General features: G+C 40.2%; 2 protein-coding genes across 13 annotated transcripts in view; one reads left to right on the top strand and one right to left on the bottom strand.

The window, feature by feature from the left end:
• The window catches only part of CUNH17orf58 (chromosome unknown C17orf58 homolog), a 5,583-nt gene extending 3,379 nt beyond the window's left edge, over positions 1-2,204 (top strand). The window contains exons 3-5 of one of the 2 annotated variants that reach the window (XM_025889995.2): positions 1-181; positions 433-624; positions 1,257-2,204. The exon at positions 1-181 is cut by the window's left edge and continues 3 nt beyond it. In XM_025889995.2, the coding sequence (XP_025745780.2) occupies positions 1-181; positions 433-624; positions 1,257-1,447 (564 nt within the window). In that variant the 3' untranslated portion in view covers positions 1,448-2,204. The remainder of the gene's footprint in view (positions 182-432; positions 625-1,256) is intronic. The other variant, XM_073883280.1, reaches the window with a different exon arrangement.
• A 3,300-nt stretch (positions 2,205-5,504) lies between these two features.
• The window catches only part of BPTF (bromodomain PHD finger transcription factor), a 149,138-nt gene continuing 136,915 nt past the window's right edge, over positions 5,505-17,727 (bottom strand). For 10 of the 11 annotated variants that reach the window (XM_073883251.1, XM_025889865.2, XM_073883253.1 and 7 more), the window contains 2 exons: positions 12,873-13,059; positions 5,505-7,660 (listed from right to left, as the gene is read on the bottom strand). In XM_073883251.1, coding sequence (XP_073739352.1) covers positions 7,624-7,660; positions 12,873-13,059 — 224 coding nt within the window. In that variant the 3' untranslated portion in view covers positions 5,505-7,623. The other variant, XM_025889866.2, reaches the window with a different exon arrangement.

The raw sequence follows: 17,727 nt of genomic DNA, 5'->3' as shown, positions 1-17,727 counted from the left end.
CCCGCCGGCCCCGCCCACCCCAACCGGCCGCGCGCCGCCGCGCCGCCCCCCGTGCCCGCGCCCGCGCCGCCGCCGCGTCTCAGCCCGCCGCTGAGGGACGCGGAGCCCGGCGCCGAGCCCTGCGCGCGCGTCTGCAGGGTGGACCTGGACGAGCGCGAGTCCTACTGCGCGAGCGAATTCGGTGAGCTCCGCCCCGCAGCTCCTCCCGGGCCCGGGCTGCAGAGCCCAGGCCGCGAGGCGAGCCTTTCCGAGCCCAGAGCGCCGGGCTGTGCTCGCGGACTCCCCTAGGGCAGACCCTGGAGAAACCCACTCACTTGATCCTGCAGTCCCCAGACCCATGTGGACTATTTCGTGATGTGTGCAAAACTCACTAGGGAAGGAGAGGAAATGAGCGTTATGCATTTCTCCAAACTCTTTGTTTTTTGAAAGCAGCAGTGAACGGAATCGTGCATGACGTGGACGTGCTCGGCACGGGGATCCGGCTGGTGACTCTGCTGGTGGACCGGGACGGGCTGTACAAGATGAACCGCCTGTACATCACTCCGGACGGGTTTTTCTTCCGAGTCCACATATTAGCCCTAGACTCCTCCAGCTGCAATAAGCCATGTCCAGAATTTAAACCTGGTATTGAAACTGATCTCACTACTTTATATACGGACTTTATGCCACCACTTGTAACTTGGATGCCAGAGCCCGGTCTGTTTGTTACCCCAGTACCGTTTTTTTGAGGAGGAGGAGTCTAAAATGAATAGAATTTAGACGACAGGTATTATTTCCGCCACTCCGATTTACGCTCCATCAGCCTCCCGGTGCCTCTGGCTAAAGGTGGGAACAGCATGGATTGACACAAAGCGGGCCCTCAGATATTTGTTAAGTGGAGTGAGCGACGAAACAAGGTTGCTAGAGGGACACAGAAGAGGCTTTTAGAAAAAGTTTAGCATGGCCTTTTTTTGGAGGGGGGTAAATACCCACTCCCGCATCTTTCTAGAGGTGTGCTCTGGAAAATCCTCCTGATACACTGTGATTAGGACCTTTGTTCTGTGATGTTGGCTGGTTACAGGTTGATTATCTGGTTATCTTCTGACGGCCACTAGACTGTTTCCCCCTGTTGTTTGAGGGTGCAATGTCTGAGATTTAACATGTGCAGCAAGATAATAGATTCAAGCTTAGGCATTCCTTGCCGGCCTTGCATTTTCTTACTGTTTCTTGGCATTTAAGAGACACTACGAATTTACATCTTGGTTACTTTTTTTCAGGCAGCAGGTATATTGTGATGGGTCACATCTACCACAAGAGACGGCAGCTCCCTACATCTCTGCTCCAGGTCCTGCGGGGACGGCTCCGACCAGGAGATGGACTGCTCAGGAGCCCCAGTAGCTATGTGAAGAGATTTAACCGAAAAAGGGATGGGCAAGTTCAAAGTGCAATTCACACCCAGTGCGTTTGAAATGTACTACCCTTGCACTGCTGGATTGTAAGAGACTTGTATTCAGCAACGAGACAGGACAGGTCTGTCTTCACGGGATGGGGTCTTCCTGTGGAGTAGGGCACACAGCTCCTTCTGGAACTGATTGTGTAGTTCCAACTCTAATGTTGAAGTTGCCACTTATTTGCAAAATGCCTCTTCAGTGGTATGCTTCTGAGCTCCCTGGCAAAGTTATTCACACGGCTCAGGTAACTGACCTGTCCAGTTAGCAGATCACTGCTTCATGGGGTTTATTTTTAATTATTTTAATTTAAATACATTCTTCAGTAGAAATAGTTCACACACACACACAAATTTCCTTGATTTTAAATATACAACTCTGAATAGGTTATATCACATATCAAACCAAGTTTCATACTAAAACCATCACATTTTAAATTCTGTACAGAACAGTGCACTAGTCAAAAGACATTGTATGAAATGTCATTTAGATCAAACACTAGGGTCAGAACTCAAGACAAGTATTACAGTTTTACACTTAAAAGAGTACTAACGGGCTTAATTCGAGCAAAATATTATTCGAACAAGTGTTCCTGATGTACCAAAATGTAAGAAATAGTTTATTTTTTGCCTCCCTGCTCCTAAAAACATATGTTTTGTGCCAAACTGGCAACTATCCCAATGCTAAACATATTCTGGGTGTATCTGATGTCATTTTTCTGTTAAGACCAAGTATCGTGTTTGTGTTCGTAAAGTAGTAAATCTTGCCTTGAAATCAGATCTTGGATGCACCTGGTTTTTTTAGCCTCACGGAGCCCTAAAGGTTTGGGAAAAAGCCTTTCTCAAACTTACTCCAAAAACCCTGGAACCAATATTCAATGACAGCTTGCAAGTATGTGAATTTTAAACATGTTTTCAGTTGCTTTGGGAAAGGTTTAATCATTAGCTGAATTTAATACTGATTTTATACTTGAATCCACAAAGACATTAACAGTTTTTTTAGAGGACCAAGCTGTGTTATCAGTTAATTTGAAACACGTGAATAGAGACAGATCCTCCACAGCTGAAGATTACTGCCTAAGGAAAGATAAACAGAACTGTACCAAAGAGGAAAAAAAAACCCCAGCCTATTCTGGTCTCAGAGGAGAGGCACTCAGGGAGCTCAATATGTGTCTTTAGGTAGTCTTTGGCCATACAGAACAGAAGCACACTACACCTAAAGGATGTTGAGGACACGACAGTCAAGCATCCACAAGGAAGCTAGTAGCAGTAACATTAAGACATGACATCTGATTGTGATGGGCGATACTCTCATTTGTCCCAAACAGGGGGCAAAGAGAAAATAACATTTGAGAGCTTCTGACTGTTCTGTGGTAAAGCATTACTGAGGGATTTTTAGAGAGTTTTCCAAAAATGAGTCTTGCCCAAACTTACTAAAAATCATGCTAGAATTGCTTCTTGGGAATGAATCAGCTGCATTCATTATAACACGAACTATTGGCAGGAGAGTAAGCAGAGATTGAAGAGCTTCTGGCTTTTTTTTTTTTTTTTTAGGATAAACATTAACTGAGGTAATAAGTAGCACCAGGCACAAAAACCAAAGCCGAATTTTTAAATGTGAAAAGACTAAGTGGTGATCTTGAATAACATGGTGAAGAAAACTGCAAAATGGCCAGATAAACAATTGGTTGGATGGTCGCCAAGTTAGAACGTGAAGGGAAGAGTTAAATTGCTTTTCCGTAAGCCCGAGGGTGAGGGTTTGGTGAGACCACTTTGACGATGCTCCCTTTCTGAGGAGCTGCAGAATCACACGCAGGGACAGAATCCTGTGATGGGCCAGAGAGCTGGAGGCTGTACGTGAGTGTGTTCACACGGGCAGACACAAGCAGGCCAGCTTTTCAGAAGCTGCCCCATCAGAGTTACAGCCATCATTCAAGACCAGGTCGAAAGGAGAGACAGGTGAAGCTCAAAAGAGGCAGAACAGGGGTGGGCGAGGGGGTGTGTGCACAGGAGGCAGCAATAATCCCGGGTTAGGCAAAAAAGGTTAAGAAGAATCTCATCTTCAATGTTCAGTCATTACCTTGGATACAATCTTTAATTTTATGGAAAATTTTAAGTAGCCAATTCATCGTAGTTCCTATTCCTTTTGTCCTACTGAAAGATTTCTTTTTTAGCACATGGATTTGTGCTCCAAAGACTATCAAAGGCTGTATGCTCGTGTACTAGTCCCTCATCAGTAAAATACTCCACTGCCTTCAAGAGGAACTCAGCAGCATCCCTCCTTTGAATTAAGCTGTTAGAACTCAAGAAAAAAGTACTTGTCTTGCTTTTAGGTCTATACAAAATATATACCTTTATTTGGTACTAACTTTTAAGTTTTTAAAGATAACGCTTGGCACTGTTTATATTTCCCTTCAATCTTTTTTTTTTTTTAAGATTTTATTTATTTGACAGAGAGAGACACAGCGAGAGAGGGAACACAAGCAGGGGGAGTGGGAGAGGGAGAAGCAGGCTTCCCGTGGAGCAGGGAGCCCGATGCGGGGCTCGATCCCAGGACCCTGGGATCATGACCTGAGCCGAAGGCAGACACTTAACCAGCTGAGCCACCCAGACGACCATCCCTTCAATCATTTTTAAGGTTGATCAAAAACACGTATATGTAAACACCTAAAAACTGACCGAGCAACTGCCACCCAATTTCAGGTCCAGAACCTTATCATTTAAAGCTTCTCTTTAGTTGAATTTGGTCTAAATTGGACCAACTGGGGGTGTGATCTTTTTCTAAGAAATGTCTTTTTCCGTAGCTTACTCAAAGTATCCAGAAGTAACCTCAGAATATTTCAGGTTATTAAAAATACTTCTCAGCTGGCTCTTTACCCCCAAGCACTCACAAGACACTGCTCTGTCCATGAGACAGCACCATTCTTTCGGAATGAGAAACTGGAGGCTTCCAAGGAACAGCCTCAAATCACAAAGAGTGGGAGCCAGGATAACTGCGCAGCTCTGTCTAGTTCAGCCCGTCCTCCGTCTGTGCGCATTTTGTTTTGTTTTATTTTAAGATTTTATTTATTTATTTGAGAGAGAGAAAGAGAGCATGAGAGGGGGGAGGATCAGAGGGAGAAGCAGACTCCCCGCTGAGCAGGGAGCCCGATGTGGGACTCGATCCCGGGACTCCAGGATCATGACCCGAGCCGAAGGCAGTCGCTTAACCAACTGAGCCACCCAGGCGCCCCCGTCCATGCGCATTTTAAAAAAAAAAGTCACCACCAGGCTGGCTCTCTAATCTCAGAAACGCACAACAGATGAATACCAATAGGGAAAGAACCTCAATTTACAGATTCTGGGAAGGTAGATTATAAACAACAGCAAATCTCAGGGTCTCTAAATAACACTCCAGGCCATTTGAAATATAAAGAGACAATTGTTTTACTTTGGAAAAGATCTCTAAAAGTTCACAATTTTTTTTTTTTAACCTATTGCAGGACATTAACTAAAATACAGATCCTGCAGACTCTGGATGGGAGAAAAAATCCTTACCAGTATTATGAAAACACTTATTATAAAAGGTTTTCAAGGATTGTGAACTTCACAGACGAAATATAACAAGCACCAATAATACTTTTAGTCAAGGAAATCTGATGCAAAGTACATGTATTTACAAGTCTAAACACTGGATAGAAAAATCCTAACCGCATATCACAAATGTGCATTCTACTACTTGGATTATTCAAAGTAAAATAGCTGTGATATGTATATCTTATTGACTAGCAGGAGCTTGTCAAAGAATACTCATTGAAAAGCAGCTTTTGAAACTCATTATGTGTTATAAGAATGTTTCCCCAAAATTACTTTTGAAATAAGACTAAAGCTCTGTAGTTGATAAAACTATAAAATGTCTATACGGTGACAGAAATTGCAAAAGGCTTTATACTATTAAATACACATATGAAATTAATTTCTTCCTGGGCTGAGGATTCCCATAAAATTTACCTTTTTTGGTACAATTTGGCAATGCCAATGGCTACAGAAAATATATCAACCAACCAAACCACTGTTTCATTAGAAACTGCACCAAATCCAATGTCAAAAACATTACTTTATTTTTCTAGGATGAAATGTCCTATTACGTACAAAAAGAATTGCTGTTTAGAATTTGCCACAATCTGTTAAAAACATAGCAATCTATTGCCTACAGGTAGGAAAGTTCTTGCCGCAACAAGTTTTAAATGATTAAGCCCATATATATCTATCTCTCTCTATATATATATGAATAAATAGTACAGAAATACTGTGACATGATGAGATGCAGAATGATTTTATAATTCATTAAAATGTAGGATTCTTGCATCAGCACAGTGCATACAATAGGTAACATTTTTTTTTAAAGTAAAAGGACAAAATAACCTGTATTTGACTATTTCCATGTTAGTATTTTAAGCAAAACTTTGTTTCCATGTTTTCATATTGAGCAATTAGTCTCTTTAAGTTTGTAAGCACAGGTTTGTAAGTGACATTTTTAGGTACAGAAAGGAATGGACTTCATGAGCTAAAACTAACCCAGAATAACCTGCACACCTGAGTCTGTGATAAGGAAGAACTGGGAACTGGAGCAACATCTTTCTTTTAAGAAACTAAGGTCCGGGAAAGGTTTTGCATAGCAGGGTGATATTAAACAGAAGGAAACTTCTTAAAAACATGATTTGACAAATTCCAGAAACTGGCAGGACAAAGCTAACATGAATTAGTGCAAAATCTAGTAAAATTTTTGCAAAGCTGCATAAACCAACTATGGCAGATCTCACAGAAGCTGTTATCACAAGGCGGTAGGTAATACAACGTGTAAGTTTAGAACACCGAAAGGAAAAACATGCAAAATACACCTTCTGCTGACTCCATTTTGCCCCTACTGCTTACACTACTTTTTCTTATGTGGGAAAAACCCCCAAACAACTCAGCCAACCAACAAAAAATACAAAATGGATGAAGTAATTTAAAAAATGCCCTTCATAAAACAGAAGCAGCTGTCTGTAACTGATAATTTGCCTGGTATTATATACTGTACAGATGAAGGCAATGTGTATTTTGCCACATTACCCTTTAGTATGATCAATTGATGCAACAGGATTAGCACCCCCTGAAGGTTCTTCTTTGATGTGATGACAGTGGGCTGGGAATTATAAAATGAAGGGCCACTACTGTCCTCAGGAAACCCAGGTACACTTAAATCCTTCAGCCTGTTATTTGCCTTGCAGCCCTCCCTTTCCCCTCAAAGGCTTACAGATAATCATTAGCGCACATTCAAAGACACCATCTGTGGGAGAAAAATGATCTCCATTTATTTTGTTTCATATACATCCATAGTTGAATTTTAATACAAAAAGAAAAAAATTAGAATCTGACAAATGTTTACAAACAAGATACCTTCAAATAGATTTTACTCAGTTTAGCCTGGTGCAGAGTAAATGACAAACTGTACTGTTATATTCAAGGCAACAAAGTCTGTAGTCCAGGACTACTTAGCCCAACCTTTATGCAAGCTTAATTTTTATCTACCATGAACAATAAACTCATTGTTGATTCCCAGTTGTGTGTATGTGTGTGTGTGTGTGTGCACATGTGTACATAGCAGCTCCTTTCATAGAAAGAAAAGACATCTAGAGGTCGTCTTGTACTTTTACCTACAGGAATCATGATAAGATACAGAATGGATTACATGTAACCGGGGCTGGATTTTATAAGAAAAAATAATTAGCTGACAAATGAGGGCAGCAATAAAAAAGCGTCTTTTTTGCAACAATAAATAAATACAGTCAAAAGTTTTCTGTGAGACTCTAAACCAGCTTCTTCACTGAAGAGCAGACGTGGCATTTCCATGGAGTTACACTTGACCCCATATTATCTTTTTTTTCTTGCTTTCTTTTTTCTTTTTTTTTTTTCAATAAACAGTTTTCCCGCTTCTGCCACAAGAGTAAAACCATTTGATCTTGACAAGATAATGGTGACGTTGACTTTGCTTTTCCCTTGTCCGTTGGACAAAATTGGCCAAGAATATAATTGGACTGTTATGACCAATAAAAACGAAGTTTAGGTCAAGTCTTGTCAGGATAACCTGACTAAAAACATCTGGCTCCTTAATTTAAAATAGTTCAGACAACCAGATTCTTGCTGTGTTTTATGTTAGGTTAACACGCTGAACTTTAAGAAGCTGTAGACTGCAGTTTGTTGTTATGAGACCTACAGAATACAGAAAAAAGGGAACAATTAAGCACCCTTCATTTTTTAAAACAATGATGCTTTATGTGGACGCCAAGGTCGGCCTGTCGGGGGGCAGCCATGTTCTTTCATTCGCCCTTGGCAAGCAAATATATGAGAACGAGTAAGAAATTTTTAACCTAAAATAGAGATTTTCACTGTACACTGAAACATGATAGTTCACTGGAAAAGGCCATTATTAAAATATATATATATGTATATGTGTATATATATATATATATTCATCTAATAAAGATTATACATTTTTAGCCAGAGGGACAGATAGAAACGTTTACAGAAGCATTACCACTGTGGTAAAGACGTGTGTGTGCGCGCTTATTTACACTGATCTGGGGGAATATGAAGAAAAAATTGTATTAAAAAAGAAATAGCAGTATTAAAAATCACATTTTTCTGTTAAAGTCCAGAAAGTCTCCTTTCTAGTTTCACAGTTTTATTCACAACTTTCGTTAGTAAAACCAAATTACTGTACAGTTACCAGGACTAAGTCAAAGTATGGTCTATTGCAATAGTGTATATAAATACAGTATTCCAGGAGTTTACAATTCTTAAATACATTGTTCAACATGGCTGCTAGAATAAACTGTTTACTACTATACATATATTTTTAACATTAAAAAATTATATTAACTAATGAACTTTTGGGGGCAATTTTGAATTAGGTAATCACGTGGTACAATAAAAGAAAGAGTGACCCCAACATCCAGTTCTGATTCCAGTTAAAAATTCAGACTAAAGATATCAGAATCTGTAAGAAAAGAAAGAACATGGATGGTATAAATGATGAATTATAACAAAGTACAGTAATGAAAATAATGTACAAACAATGCTGGAGATCATAAATTAAAAATGGGGAATATGGCAAAGGAAATACTGGAAACCCATAAATCAATCAAATTTCAATGAATGGCTACATATATGTCTCATTCTGCCTTAACCCTGGAAATCAACAAAAATTCCCTAAAATCTCAGTTCATTTCATTTCATAGAACTGAGCAAACTTCTCAATTTGCTCCTATGTTTCTTAATGAAAATGATGTAAAACTCAAAGAAAATAAAAAGCTACAAGAAATAACTAGGTGGCAGGCTCTCCTAAGCGGGCCCCTCCACTGTGCAGACCCAGCCCCTGGGCCGCCCTCCTCTCCTTTCCCCAATTCCTTTGTTTTGTCACAGGCCCACAGACGCTCTCCCCTCCAGCGGCAGCTGCTACCATCCCCACTCTGGGTTCGGCCTGCGAGCCCGGCAGCAGGGTGGGATTCATATCCCCAGCTTCCACCTCACAGTTACCGCCAAAGGCTAAAGCCTTTCCAATTAAAAAAAAAAGCAATTTTAGAAACTTAATTGAAGGAAGAACTGCATGAGGTGCAAATAAAAAAGCAGGGAGAGACTTAAACTGAGTTGTGGTCCTCTATCCTAATCTTTACCCTACCTGGAGTCCAGGCTCCCTAGGACCATTTACTTTGAACTTCAGTTCTTGGGTAGGTAGATTTCTTATACTGATACTTCTTGTTTTATCAACTTCGTATCGCTTCAATCCTGTTCCGGCAAATGAGAACTAAGCTCACATAACCATTTTCCTGCCTCCCTTCTTGAATCCAAGTTTTACTTCTAATTTTAAATTAAATCTTTCTGTGCTTTGTCTATAGGTTGATTCTAAAAGTTGAAAATCAATGTATTGTTTACATTATTAGGACTACATAAATATTTTTCTCCTTGGGGCACCTACTCCTTGGCTAAGAGGGCATTCTTAACATTCCTATTCAACTCTGGTTTTCATGGAATCTTGAACTGCCTTCCATTTTTTCCTCTTACACTCTTAAGCTAATTATCTAATGTATGAATCATTTCTCCTCCCAGACACCTTCCTCTTGGGAGTGTTCCATTCTCCTGCTCCAGTTTGGACTGCTTGCTGGGTTGGCTTGCTGTACAAATGTCACCCTGGGTCAGAGGAATTCATATTGTTTTCTTGAACCTCTTGTTTTTGGATCCAAGATGTTTGGTTTTCTTGATTTACTTCTTTAATTTGCTAGTGCACATCTTAAAATAACTTGCTAAGAAAGAGTACATAGGAAGAAGTCCCTTTCCGAGTCCTTCCATGACTGAAGATGTATTTTTCTCCCCCTCACTTGATTGATTGGCTGGACACAGAATTCTAGGCTGAAAATCCTTTTTCTTCAGAATTTTAGATTTATTCCTTCAAAGTCTTCTAGCATTCTATGTTGTTAGAGAAAAGTCTGATACCAGTCTAGTTCTTGTTACTTTATAGGTTGTTTCACCTTCTTTAGAAACTCTGAGAAGAGCTTCTTTTATCCTTGGTATCTGGGAATTTTACAGTGATTATATGCGGGATGGACTTTGTTTCCCTTGTCCAGCTGACTTACTATGTTTATCCACTATCCTCATCATTCCATACCCCACTCCAACTCCTTACTCCACAAGAATGGAAGCTCCATAGGGACTCAGTATCTGACACACAGCAGGGTCTCAGTAACCATCTGCTGAATAAATGAACTTTGTTTTCCTTGGGTTTGAAGTCTTGTGCCTCTTCTCAGCAGCTCAGGGAATTTTTTTCCTATTAGTCTTTTTTTTTTTTTTTTTTGGTTTTTTTATTTATTTTTTTTTTCCTATTAGTCTTTTGATAGTTTCTTCTCCTCAGTCTTCTCTCTTCTTCCTTTCTGGAATTTCCATTAGGTGAATACTGGATATGCTATCGTGCATTTTTTCCTTTTGTATTTTTTCATCTACTTGTCTTTTGTTCTTCACAGTGCAAAAGTCCTTGATTTTGACTTTCACTGCTTCTAGTAAGTTTTGATTTTTTAGATTGCTTTTCTAGCCACACTTTCCGATTGTTCTTTGTTCCTAATACCTTGTTAGTCATTTTGTAAATTCAAGATCTTTTTTTTTTTTAAGTAAACTCTACCCCCAATGTGGGGTTCGACCCCAAGATCAAGAATTGCAAGCTCTACCAACTGAGCCAGCCAGGCGCCCTTAGATGCAATTATCTTCTAAAATTTCTCTTAAGACATGATTTAGAGGCTTTTTTCCTTTTTTTCCCCCGAGTTCTCTTTTGTTCTCCCTGGAGTCTATTCTTCTGCTATACCTTGACCTTTCTCTTTTACACGGAAAGCTTTCCTTACGTATCTGGCCATCCCTGGGGTGTTGCCTCAGATCAGGGTTCCTCAATCTCAACACTATTGACATTTTGGGGTTGGATAATTCTTTGTTGTGGGGGGCTGTCTTGTGCACTCAGGATGTTTAGTACCATCTCTGACCTCTACCTATTAGATGCCAGCACTAATAATACTGTATTAATTCTTATTGACACCGCTCAGTAGGACAAACAAAAATGTCTCCAGGCATTGCGAAATATCCGTGCGGGGGTGGGTGTGGGCAAATTATCCCCACCAAGAGCCAAAACTTTAGGGTGACAGGGCTATGGACCGAACCAATCCTCAGAGGTCAGGGTCTTTACTCTGGGTCCAATTCTCTTTTGTCTACTTGAGTTCTCTGCAGACAGTTTATTCCATTTCTTCAGGGAAAAACCTTGTGTTTTTCCAGTTCTTTGGGCTTTCCACACAGGGCTACAGCCAGGTTAGGAATTTACAGATCTTCAGTTAACTCTTCTCTTGCCTTCTATTATATTTTGGACTCTCCGTGTTGGGAGGCCCTCAGTGGTTCTACTGGTCAGCAAGCTGGTACCTCGCTGAAGAGCCCTCTAGGAGGAGTCTGGGCTACAGTGTTCCCGGCTGTGTCAGCTAATCTTCTTTCATCTGCTTTCTGTATTTCAGAGTCTGTTAAAATCTCATCAGCTAACTTTCACCATATTCTTTTCATGTTCTGAGTTGATTCCTTTATTATTATTTTACTAGGGGCTTTACCATTTGAGTGAACCCTCTTCCACTTTAGGTTTTAGAGCTAATGGGTTAACAGAGAGGAGGTGACACAAATGGGAATGTTGCAGAGATTTTCAAAGTCTCTTTGGTTTTGGTCTAGAGCCTGCCTACCTACCTGCTTTCCTTTCTTCCTTGCCTACACTTTTTGATTCCTGGGCTTGTTCCTTACCTTTAGTTTATGTAAAGTGATTCTAAAACACAGTTCTTGATCTACCTTGCTGCAGAACAAGGGGAGAGACAACACTCTATGGACTATCCTCAGAGGAAAATAACTAAGCCGAGCACTGCTTCTTACACTTTGGTATGCAGAGTTCACTAGACAACAGAGATGCCCAGGTCCCAAACCAGCAAAGATCTACCCAATCTGAGTATCTAGGGAGGATCAAGCATGCAGGTTGGTGGATGGGGGATGGTGAGTAGTGAGTCTCAGGGCTAGAGAGTGGTGGCAGTTATCACAGGAAAGGAGAACAGGCTTTTACTGAAGGAAGAAAGCCATGGGCTTGAGAAGCAGGGACTGAGGTTCAGACACAAAAGCCGAAGGCGCTACATCTGAATTATCAGGCCAAGTTGCTCAATGCTTCTATGTTACTGGAGGTTCATGGGAAAGGTCTGTGGACTTAAAGTCTAGTCTTGCCCACAGAAAAATATCCAGAGAAATAAAACATTTTATGATCTCAAAGATATAGCCAACATAAATTAAGGAGAAAGTACTTAAATCCCTCTTCCTGGTCTTCCCCTTAGTCTACCCTATACAACAGTCATTTTTATGCTTTTGTAAACTCAGTAAGGGGAAGAACTTGGTCTTACTACTACCTTTGTATGTGCCCCGTGCCATTTCTTAAAAAAAAAAATATATATGTGTGTGTGTGTGTATATAATATATATTTTATTAAGTAAATTCTATGCTCAATATGGAGCTCAAACTCATGACCCCGAGATCAAGAGCTGCATGCTCCACCGACTGAGCCAGTCAGGTGCCCCTGCCCCACAGCATTTAAGACAGCACCTTACATTTCTGTAAGCATCTGATAAGAGCTTTATTTATTTTAAAAAATAACTTTAATTTTGAGCAAATCACAAACTCAACAATTTCTCATTACTGAGTCTGTCTTCTGGTCCTTGGCGGTATGTCACAATGCTAGAGTCTTGATTTTTTTTTTTTTCCTTATTCTTGATTAAGGTTCAAATTTACCATAAACAGCACTGGCTGATTCCCTAGACAAAGCAGTACAGAATGTGAGGAACTGGATCACTTTAAAACGCTGAACACGCATGCTCACCTGCTAGCCTTGAACCCTTTCAATTTCTGTACAAAGAAGGACTCAAGAACTTCTGCACACTGGTAAAAAGGCGAGTCACTCGGATTGTAGTAACGACAGTTATCAAAAATTTTGGTCATATCTGCCACAAATTCTGTCAGCTTTTCATAATATCGTCTTTGAACTCTTTCTTCCATGGTGGCAAGGTCTTAAAAACACAAAATGTAAAACATTTTCAAAGCTTTAAGGCAGATCCAATGTGAATATTGCCCACAGTTCTGACTCACAAGACTATGTATTTCCTGCCCAAACAGTCCTGGAAACAAGTTGATTCACCACTGGAAACTAATAATTCATGAAGAAAATAGGAGCACTTCTCCAATTTTGTTTTTGACTGGGGGAGTCTAAAATATAAATCTTGGCTATTGTTACGAAGGTAGTTTTACTTTCAGTTAACTACAGAGAAGAGCCCTTTATTCAGCTGGGTTGAAATAAAAGCAGCTTCACCAACACCATCTAGACATCTAAGTACAATACATTTTTTACATGCAAACAATTATGTATATGTATTACACGTACAAAGAGGAGGGAATCCAAAATTACAAACAAAAAATCTTTGTGGTTTTGTGATATCTGTGATACCTGTATTAGACCTTAATAACATCATTTTATCTTTATTCATTTTTCTTGTTACCTTATATTGGTGACAAGTGATACTGACCTAACACTTAAGGTGGCAAAGACATAAAGTGTCTACTTAAAGGGAAAAATGTCAGCTGATATGAATAAAAATATTAATATATTAATAGTACAGCTAGTATGCAGAAATGACTTAAATAATTCAGGAGGTACACAGGTGAGTGCTTTCAAATACACTGAACTAAATCTCCCTGAAATACCATTAGGTCCTAAGAGACAGTTATGTTTGAAGGAAAATTCCATATACAATTTTACATAAAAACCTGGGAGAGAAAAAGCTGGTGATCTCAAATCAATCTAGGATTGACAAACTCATAGGTAACACGATTCTAAATGAAATCTCAATGATTATTTTAGAATTTGAGAAAATGATTTTTTAAAATTTATTTATTTGAGAGAGAGAGAGAGAGCAAGTTGGGGGAGGGGCAAGAGGAAAGAGACTCTCAAGCAGACTCGGTGCCGAGCAGGGAGCCCGATGCTGGGCTGTCTCACGACCCTGAGATCATGACCTGAGCTGAAAGCAAGAGTCAGATGCTTAACCAACTGAGCCAGCCCAAGGGCCCCGAGTAAATTTTCAAGTCCAAGAATATCTAAGAAACATTTAAAAATAAAAGTAATAGGACAGAACCTAATCAGACTTTAAATAGATCTTATAAAGCTGTGATAATGGAAAGCGTGGTACTGCGCAGGATGACACAGATAGTCATGGAACTGTACTCAAAACAGGAACAGACCTAACTGTATTCGGTATAAGAAATTTATATATTTGAGGATGTCATTTCAAATGAGCAGAAGAAAAAATTCATTAATAAATTGGGTTGAGGCAACTGCCTACATATCTGAAGAAAAAATTCTACCTCACACTAATGCCAAAATAATTCCAGGTGGATTAAAATTTAAGGACAATGAAAACTATAAAATGTACTAAAAGATACAACATTGTGAATGTAATTAATCACTGAACTGTGCATATTAAAGAGTTGTTATATATATGTGTGTTTTTTAAAGATTTATTTATTTATTTGAGAGAGGGAAAGAGAGAGCGTGCAAGCAGGGGGAGGGGCAGAGGGAGAGGAAGGAGGAGGAAGCAGCGACCTGCTGAGCATGGAGCCTGACACGGGGCTCGTTCTCACAACCGAGATCATGACCCAAAATCAAGAACTGGAGGCTTAACCAGCTGAGCCTCCCAGGCACCCGATATATAGATTTTAACACACGCACGCATGCACACATCTTTGACAGTTCCAGTTTATGTAGATAAGGGAAAGAACATGTGCAAACATGCTCCTAGCCCGATGAAATTTCAAGCCAGACTTGGGCACATCTGCTGTGTGTAGCGGGTCCAGTAAAGCTGTACCAGAAAGAGAAAACACTAACACAGCACATCATTCTTGCATTTAAGTTCCAGGTACTTACTGCCTGCTTAATTTTAATAATGTATGTGAACAGTGCTTGGACATTTTGTGATTCCAACTTAAACAGATAGCCGTTAAAAAGAAAATACTAGGGGGGCACCTGAGTGGCACAGTCCGTTAAGTGTATGAATCTTGGTTTTGGCCCAGGTTGTGATCTCGGGGTTGCGGAGTAGAATCCTGCATCAAGCTCTGTGCTTGGTGCTGAGTCTGCTTGAGATGCTCTCTCCCTCTCCCTGTCCCTCCTGCCTGTGTGCGTGCTCTCTCAGATAAATGAATTAAAAAAAAAAAAAGTACTAGGAGAACATATAAGTGAGTATTTATAAATCTGGGGAAGGACAAAGGACTAAAGTATGACTCCAGAGGCAGAATTTATAATGATGAATAGATTTAAAACCAAAAACATTAAAAAATGATCATATGCTGGTGCACCTGGCTGGCTCAGTAGGTTAAGTGTTTAACTCTTTTTTTTTAAAGATTTTTATTTATTTATTTTATTTGAGAGAGAGAATGAGAGAGAAAGCACATGAGATGGGGGAGGATCAGAGGGAGAAGCAGACTCCCTGCCGAGCAGGGAGCCCGATGTGGGACTCGATCCCGGGACTCCAGGATCATGACCTGAGCCGAAGGCAGTCACTCAACCAACTGAGCCACCCAGGCGCCCTAAGTGTTCAACTCTTGATTTCAGCTCCAGTCATAATCTCAGGGTTATGGAATTGAGCCCCATGTTGGGCTCTCCGCTCAGCATAGAGTCTGCTTGTCCCTCTCCCTCTGCTCCTCCCCCTGCTCGTGCACTATCAAAAAAAAAAAAACATATGCCAAAAAAAAAAAATCAGTAAAAAACTTTGTTTTGAAGTAGGCTCCACACTGATCTCATGACCCTAAGATCAAGACGAGCTGAAATCAAGAGTCCGATGCCTAACCAACTGAGCCACCTAGGTCCTTGGTATATAAAGAGCCCTTAAGGAACAGTGACAAAAATATGAATATCCCAAGAGAAAAATGGGCAAAATACATAAATAGGAAACTCACATAAAATGCAAACAATAAGTACACATCACTAGTGAAGTCATGCAAAGCCAAAGAACCACTTTCTTTATCCAAATTAGCAGGAACTAAAAATAACACATCAACATATTTTCAATGATCACCTCCAAGACAGAGTATGAGAGTGGCAGTACATTTTATACTTTACACTCTGAATCTGTGTAACATCTGTACACCAAACATATTATTTTGAAATCAGTATTTTCAAAGAAAGTATTTCCCCTCAAAAGTATAATACTCAGTGTTTTCAAGAGTAGAGAGGGAAGGATACGTATATACACTATCACTGGAAACTGGTTCAATTTGCAGAAGTGCAATCTGAAAATATTTATCAAAAACCTAAAAAGTATATATATCTTTTGACCTAGAATTTCTAATTCTAGGACTTTCTCCTCAGAAAACGAACAAGTGCAGGCAGATGCTTAAACAAAGACGTTCACAGAAGTGTTGTTTAGAGCACCAATAACTGCACACAAGTGAAAAACCCATTAATTGGGGGTGATTGAATAAATTATCTTAATGGCATACGATTAACAATGATGTAGGTCTATACCACATGTTTTCACGTGGTATGAAAAATGTACTGACAAGTTTATAAAGTATGTTATAAAACATGGTCTATTCATATAACCCTATTTCTGTTCAAGAAAATTTATAAAAGCTGCTGATTTTGCTGGCTCCCTCATTCCCTGAAAAGAAACTACTATTTTCAATTTAGTCTCTATCTTTGCAGACATCTTCTCTGCATTTCTAAATACATTTATGTGCCCTCAGAAAATACAGAATTGTTTGCTGCTTAAAACCTAGGTATTTTTCTGTAACTTTGATTCTTCTTTCAACAGTATGTCTTGGAGAGCTGTATTATCTTTGTGTACATACCTACTACAGAAGGGGATGTTTACACCTCGGTGGTATGAAAAGGAGGGGGGAGGAGGGGGAAGAGGAGGAGACCAGAAAACAATCCAGTTTTTTTTTTTTTTAAAGCTTTTATTTATTTATTTGGACAGAGAGAGAGACACAGCGAGAGAGGGAATACAAGCAGGGGGCGTGGGAGAGGGAGAAGCAGGCTTCCCGCCGAGCAGGGAGCCCGATGTGGGGCTCGATCCCAAGACCCCGGGACCATGACCTGAGCCGAAGGCAGACGCTTAACGACTGAGCCACCCAGGCGCCCCAACAATCCAGCTCTTCAAGAAAAGAATTTTGGTTAAATAAGTTAAGGTATATTCAATTCACAGACTACCGAAAGCCCTTAAAGTCATGTTACTGAAGGTTAACAACACAGGAACAGGTTTGTTAAATAGATGATTATATATATTTTTAAGTTTATTAATTTATTTTAGTAATCTCTACACCCAACGTGGGGCTCAAATTCACAACCCCGAGATCAAGAGTTGGATGCTGGGCGCGTGGGTGGCTCAGCCGGTTAAGCGTCTGCCTTCAGCTCAGGTCATGATCCTGGGGTCCTGGGATTGAGCCCCGCATCGGGCTCCCTGCTCGGTGGGAAGCCTGCTTCTCCCTCTCCCACTCCCCTTGCTTGTGTTCCCTCTCTCGCTGTGTCTCTCTCTGTCAAATAAATAAATGAAATCTTAAAGAAAAAAAAAAGTCGCATGCTCCCCTGACTGAGCCAGCCAGGCGCCCCTCAAACAGATCATCATATGGTATCATTTCTCTCACACACACACACACACACACACACACACACACACACACACACACAC

The sequence above is a fragment of the Callorhinus ursinus genome, unplaced genomic scaffold (assembly GCF_003265705.2).
Source record: "Callorhinus ursinus isolate GAN/ISIS: 27379988/994484 unplaced genomic scaffold, GSC_fseal_2.0 scaffold50, whole genome shotgun sequence".
NCBI lineage: Eukaryota > Metazoa > Chordata > Mammalia > Carnivora > Otariidae > Callorhinus > Callorhinus ursinus.
This window is presented reverse-complemented; position numbering and strand designations above follow the sequence as displayed.